General features: G+C 64.6%; 3 protein-coding genes across 4 annotated transcripts in view; all 3 read right to left on the minus strand.

The window, feature by feature from the left end:
• Positions 1-962, minus strand: part of FABP3 (fatty acid binding protein 3) — a 4,593-nt gene extending 3,631 nt beyond the window's left edge. Inside the window, exon 1 of the mRNA XM_026863239.1 lies at positions 926-962. Coding sequence (XP_026719040.1) covers positions 926-962 — 37 coding nt within the window. The remainder of the gene's footprint in view (positions 1-925) is intronic.
• SNRNP40 (small nuclear ribonucleoprotein U5 subunit 40) overlaps positions 1-5,436 on the minus strand; it is a 34,646-nt gene extending 29,210 nt beyond the window's left edge. The window contains exons 1-3 of the mRNA XM_026863312.1: positions 5,429-5,436; positions 5,368-5,372; positions 595-610 (exon numbers count right to left, since the gene is read on the minus strand). The gene's annotated coding sequence lies outside the window, so the exon portion shown is untranslated. The remainder of the gene's footprint in view (positions 1-594; positions 611-5,367; positions 5,373-5,428) is intronic.
• LOC113488244 (cAMP-dependent protein kinase inhibitor alpha-like) lies at positions 3,331-6,391 on the minus strand. 2 transcript variants are annotated; one of them, XM_026863315.1, is made up of 4 exons: positions 5,276-5,400; positions 4,326-4,481; positions 3,881-4,032; positions 3,331-3,802 (listed from the first exon to the last, which is right to left on the minus strand). In XM_026863315.1, exons 3-4 carry the CDS (start codon positions 4,023-4,025, stop codon positions 3,720-3,722), a joined length of 228 nt encoding a protein of 75 aa, XP_026719116.1. In that variant the 5' UTR covers positions 4,026-4,032; positions 4,326-4,481; positions 5,276-5,400; the 3' UTR covers positions 3,331-3,719. The 2 variants fall into 2 exon arrangements, with proteins under 2 accessions (XP_026719116.1, XP_026719115.1); XM_026863314.1 differs by lacking the exon at positions 4,326-4,481 and having other exon boundaries at positions 5,276-6,391.
• Between the last annotated feature and the right edge of the window lie 212 nt (positions 6,392-6,603).

Below are 6,603 nucleotides of genomic sequence, written 5' to 3' on the forward strand. Positions count from 1 at the left end.
GGGGGGGGGGGGGGTGTCAGGTAACCAGAGGAGTGTGGGGACCCCACCCCTGCTCCGTGTGTGGGTGGGGACACGTGTGACCCCGTCCCTGCTCCATGTGTGTGTGGGGGGAACACGGGTGTGACCTTGTCCCCACCCTGCGTGCGTGGCGGTGTCCCCCAGTGATGCTCTGTGTGTCAGGGGGACACCGGGGATAAGGCCAGCCGTGGGGCCACGGGACCCACCATGTGCCCCCCAGGTCTCCCCCTGCTTTGGGCTCCAGTGGTAGCAGGGCCAGTGCATCCCCCAGTCCCTTCCCAGCATGCGGGGGGGTCACCTGTGGCTGTGAGATTCAGTGTCCCCTGCCCCTGGGTCCCTGGGGACGTGCCTCCTCCTGCCCCCATCCCCCGGGCAGCAGAGGGTCCCAGCGTGGGGATCGGGTGTCCTTGAGCCCCGTGGCTGCAGCTTGTCCCCCCATCCTGGGGACATCGGGGTCAAAGTGACCAGGTCCGGGTGGGACCCGGGGACGCTTTTTCCCTCTCCCTGGCCCCAAGGTGTCATCACGGACACCCAAAAATAGCCAGGAGCTCGTGTTCAGCCTCCACCCCCTGGCACCGCCTCCAAGCAGGACCTGGGGGGGGTGACAGACACCACACCCTACAGGATGGGTGTCCCCCCCTCCCCGTCTGGAACACCCCGTGGGACACAGGTCCCCAGGGAAAGACGGATGATTTATTCCCTGGACAAGTCCCTGGGGAGCCAGAGCCCCCACTCACACCCACCCCCATGGCCTGGGATGGGACATGCGCAGCCCTGGCCCCCCCCACACACCCCCAGCCTCCCTCCGGGACAACGGGACCCTGAAATATGGGTGTTCACATGTACAGGGGTCACCCACCCACAGGAGCACCCACACACACGGACACCCACACTGACAGAAACTCACCACACACACGGGTGCCTGTGCACACAGCCAGCCACATGCGTGAACACGGATGCATACGGCTGCCCATGAACATGGACACCCACCCACAGGAGCACCCATGCATGTGATCACCCACATTCACAGAGACCCACCACACACATGGGGTGCCTGTGCACACCAGCACACATCCACACCGACACCTGTGCACATGAGCGTGTCTGCACGTGGACACCCACCCGCATGGACAGCCACACTCAGGAGCACCCACGCACACGGACACCCACCCACAAAAACTCCCACTCATGGGATCACTCACACACATGGACGCCCATCACACGTATGCGTGCCCATGCACAGGAGCACCCATGCACACAGACAGCCACACATGTGTGAACATGCATGCACAGGCCTGCCCATGCACATGGACACACACACACACACACACCCACTTGCACAGACAGACACCCACCAGGCACATGGGTGCCCATGAACACCAGCACCCACCCACACACATGAACATGTATGCGCATGGCTGCCCACGGACATGAATCACAGAATCCTGGAATCATCGGGGTTGGAAACGCCCTTGAGGCTCCTCCAGCCCAACCATGAACCTCATGCTGACCGTTCCCAACTCCCCAGATCCCTCAGCGCTGGCTCAGCCCGACTCTTCAACCCCTCCAGGGATGGGGACTCCCCCCCTGCCCTTGGCAGCCCATTCCAACGCCCCACAGCCCCTTCTGCACAGAAATCCTTCCTCAGAGCCAGCCTGACCCTGCCCTGGGCAGCTTGAGGCCATTCCCTCGGGGCCTGGCGCTGGGGCCTTGGCTCCAGAGACTCATCCCCCCTCCCTGCCCCCTCCTGGCAGGGAGTTGCAGAGGGCCAGGAGGTCTCCCCTCAGCCTCCTCTGCTCCAGACTGAACCCCCCCAGTTCCCCCAGCCGCTCCCCAGCAGACCTGTGCTCCAGACCCTGCCCCAGCTCCGTTGCCCTTCTCTGGCCACGCTCGAGTCACTCAATGGCCTTTTTGGGGTGAGGGGCCCAAAACTGAACCCACTCAGCGAGGGGCGGCCTCCCCAGTGCCGAGCCCAGGGCTCAGATCCCTTCCCTGTCCCTGCTGGCCACGCCAGGGCTGACACAAGCCAGGATGCCATTGCCCTCCTTGGCCCCTGGGCACACTGCTGGCTGAACACCCATGCTTGGGAGCACGCAGACACCCACACACAGAAGCTCTCGTGCACATGGTCACCCCTGCTGACAGGACCCGCCATGTACACGTGTGTCCGTGCACACCAGCACCCACGCACACAGACACCCACCCACAGGAGCACCCACGTGCAGGGACAGCCCTGCTGACAGACACCCACAGGGCACACGGGTGCCCCTGCACACCCGCACACCCGCACACAGACACGCACGCACACGGTTGCCCACCCGCTGACACCCACCCACGGGCTCACCCCTGAGCACGGCCCCCCGCGCACTGACACCCGCATGTACAGCACCCACACACAGGGATGCCCATACGTGTGGGTGCTCCCTGCACAGAGGCACCCACACGCGTGGGTGCCCACACACACGCGACGCTCCGCCAGGGCCGGGGCTGGTCTCCACACCAAGGGCTGGGCAGCGGGTGGCCTGGCCCAAGAGCCTGGCGGTGGCCAGGGCCACCCTGGGGTGCTGGGGGTGGGTGCTGCTGGGCAGGGTGGCCCCTCGTGTGGCCACCACCCGCGCTGTGGCCAGAGTGGGCCGGGCTTTGGGATTTATCTGCTGGTCCCACAGCGACAGCTATAGGCGATCATCCGGGATGGAGCAGGGTCTGGCACAGCGGGCAACCACTGCCCAGCTCTGGCCACCCTGGGCCCGGGCAACGAGCCCCTGGCCTGGGTGGGATCCGGGCAGCCCAAGTCCTTCCTGGCCTCTCGCCTCCCCCAGCCCCTCTGTGCCCGGGCAGAGGGTCCCCGTCCCACCCGCGAGCAGAAGTTTTGGGGAGCACGGTCAGAGCCTGGGAAAGCCTGACTCCATTTTGTGCACATCCCCAAAGCGCCTCCGACCCCGTTTGCTGCGGCTTCCCCGCCCTGAGCTTTCCCCAGGGACACGGGGGGGATCCCAGGGCTGTGGGAGGGGAGCAGACATGGAGACCCATGGGTGGCCCCGGCACACGGGGCTGGGGATGCCCAAAACAGCATCACCCTGCTCATCCCCTCCAAAATCACCGGCACCCTCCTGGCCCCAGGAGCTGAGACCCCCGGGGCAGGGACCACCCTGGGGGCTCCACTCCTCAGTGGGACCCCCCAGCAAGGTGCTGGCTGCTGGGGGGGGCTTTGCTTAAGGGCTGGGGGGGTGTCGGTGTTGTGCAGTGCTTCCCCCCCACTCTCCTTGACAAAGGCTGTTGCCTCCCCTAGGAAGAAAGGCCAGGAGACAGAGGTGGTACCCAAAACATCACAGTGAACACCACACTCAGCTAGAAACACCCGCGGGCTGCTCCTGCGACGAGGAGAAAGGCCCCCCCCCCGGCAAACCCCTGTGCTCGGCTCTGCCAAATGCCCCAGAAGAAAAAATATTCCTCCCCCCTGAGGAGGCAAAAAAATCTGCCCCTCGGGTCCTCGCCCAGGGCGTGGGTGGGAATCGCCCCTTCGTAACGGCAGGGCCCCAGGCGATGCTCCCCCCATGGCGGGGGGGGATGACGCCCGACGGTCTCGCCGCGGTAGCACCGAGGAAAACCCAGCGGACTCTGGCTGTGCCAGGAAAGCTGGGCTGATGCTCCGCAGCCTCCTCTTTCCTCCGCTGGTCAGCAATGTCCCCCCCGGAGTGGGGTTAGGACGTGTCCTTCAGCTCGGGGCTGGGGGGCTGCGGAGGGGGCACCTCCGCCGAGGGCGACTGCATCTCCTGGGCGCTGCCTGCGAGTAGAGACGAGGGTATGAGCAACCCCGGTTCATGCTCACCCCACGTTGCCCTCCACCTTCCCCACCACCTACCTGCGTTCAGGGACATCTCGGCCAGCTTGAGGGGCAGGTCGGAGGGGCTGACGCCGGCCGGCGAGCCCAGGATGTCGGGCAGGGCATTGCGCCGGCCTGTTCTCCCGGAGGATGCGAAGTCCAGCACGGGTTCCACCTCGGTCATGCTAACCCTGGAGACACACGGTCCCCCCCCTCGCCGTCAGTCCCTCTGAGCATGCAGGGCGAAGGGGACCTGGCTCTGGTCCAGGCAGGATGCTCTGGTGAGCAGGGCTGAGCCCTCTGCAACCCCCTCTGCCCACCCTGACTGCAGGCTCTCCAGGAGCAAAGGCCACCCTGCCCACGGGACAGCCCCATCCCCAGGGTTGGCACCTCTGGGTGCTGTGAGCTCTGCTGGTCACTGAATCGTGGAGGAAGGGGTGTCCTCAGGGGTCCCACCAGCACTCCCCACCCCCAACAGCCTTACCGGGCACCCTCCAGCCTGGCCTGGCACTGCGTCTCCCCCGTGCCCAGGGTCCCACTCCACTCCCTGGCTTGGTGGTTCCCCCTCCCGGCGTCTCCCAGCCAGTGAGGGACCCCAGGAGAGATGGGGACTCCTGGCTGGGTCCCCTCTGGCTCCGACCTGGGGGGAGGCAGAGCAGGGGTTCAGCAATGGGGCTGGTGCCAACGGGGTGTGAGGAGGGAGCAGGGGGTGGGAGAAGCTGTGTCCCCATGCTGGGCACCCATAGCACCCAGCACCCTCCTCCCTGGGTGGCTACACCAAGCTGGGCTGTGAAGGGCAGAGACCCCACCTCATCCCCGGTGGGCAGTGGTGGGCAGGCAGGAGGAGGGGATGGCATTGAGAGACGGGTGCAGGGGTGGGGACATGGAGGTGACACCCAGCTGGGAGGTGGGACAGCAAGGGAGGTGGAGAGGGCACAGCGGGACCAGCTGCAGTGCCAAGGACAAGGGCACATCGTCCCCAACCTGGGAACCCCACCATGTCCCTTGGAGAGCGGCTCTTGCTGAGCCAGGGCAGGCAGTGGCGATGCTGTGGTCCCCTCGAGCTGGGGGGGGCTCTCCCGGGAAGCCCCCAGCACTGGGCACCGTGCAGATCCCGCTGGTATGGAGCAAGCCCTGGCACACGGTGCCTTTGGGACCCTGCCGGGGTGTTTGCTCAGTGCTGGTAAATGGTTCTGACTTTTGCAGAAGGGTTTTGCAGCTGCAGGTGGGGGGGTGGCACAGAATTTTGCAGGGACAGGGTGACCTCCACCCTCCCCAAACCCCCTCTACCCACTCGTGGGGCGTAGGGACCCCCAAGCCATCACCCCAGCAGCCCCGTCCCCTCCAGGCTGGATGCTAGTGGCAATGCTGGGACTAGTGTCCCCAGACTGGTGGCAGTGGGAGCTTGTCCTGTTGTGGGGGGCATGAACTCACCAGCGTCCCCCTGGGAATCCCTCTCCAGCCAACGACGAGCCAAGGTCCCCGAGTCCTTGGGCACAGGCACCGGGCTGAGCGAGACGAGTGACCCCGGCTACGAGGAGGAGGAGGAGGAGAAATGAATCATTAACTTGGGAGGTGATTAGTCACGGGGTGGCTGCCCCATGCGGGGCAGGACCCAGGCCCTTTTCAGGGGGGGGAAACTGAGGCACAGAGCGAGGCTTGGATGTGTGACAAGGGCAGGTCGGTGGCCCCATGAGCTGAGGCTGTGCTGTGGCAAAGACACATCGGAGGAGCGATGCTATGGCACTCTGGAGCTGCATGTGTTTGCGTGTGTGTTGGCACATGTGTGCGCATTGGCACACGTGTGTGCATGTTTGCATGCATCACCTCCGGCTGGGCTGTTGCATGTGAGTGCACATGTACATGCACCTGGAGCTGAGCTGAGTGTGCGTGCATGATGCCCTCTGGTACACGTGTGCATGCATGGTGTCCCACGGCACACCTATGTGCATGCTTGGCATCCCCTGGCACATGTATGTACATTCATGGTGCATTGTAGCTCATGTATGTGCATTCATGGTGCATTACAGCACATGTATGTGCATTCATGGCACCCCTGGCACATATGTGTACGTGCATGGTGCATTATAGCACATGCATGTGCATTCATGGCACCCTTTGACATGTGTGTGTACATGTATGGTGCATTATAGCACATGCATGTGCATTCATGCCACCCCCAGCACGAGTGTACATGCGTGGCACCCTCTGACACCCCTGTCTGCATGCCGTGGGTCCTGGATGCTTGCCAGCACATGTATGCACGCCCATGGCAGCGCGAGGGCTCCTGCCAGCTCCCATTAGTGCCGGAGCTGCGTCACCTCCAGGTCACAGAGTTTCTCATCACACGCCACATGTTCAAGTCCCTCATCCAGCACCGAGCACCCCACAGCAATGTCTGCTGGCCCGGCGGGGGCCCTTGGCCCCACGGCCCCTGCTCCAGGCACCAGGACATGGGTGGGTGGCGTGAGGCATCTGTGATGGCACCGGAGCACCCTGGCACCCATTTGCAACCATTTGCTCTGCAGAGAGACCTGCCCAGGCTGGAGTGATGGGCTGAGCCTAACTGGGGGAGTTTCACTGAGGGCAAATGCCGGGGGCTGCCCTTGGGCCACAACAACCCCCAGGGGGGCTACAGGCCTGGGGAGGGGCGGCTGGAGAGCTGCCAGTCAGAGAGGGACTGGGGGGGTGAGAATGAGCCAGAGTGTGCCCAGGGGGGCAAGAAGGCCAATGGCATCCTGGCTTGTGTCAGCCCTGGCGTG

This window comes from Athene cunicularia (assembly GCF_003259725.1).
Source record: "Athene cunicularia isolate RWA chromosome 23 unlocalized genomic scaffold, athCun1 chr23_part1, whole genome shotgun sequence".
Lineage (NCBI taxonomy): Eukaryota > Metazoa > Chordata > Aves > Strigiformes > Strigidae > Athene > Athene cunicularia.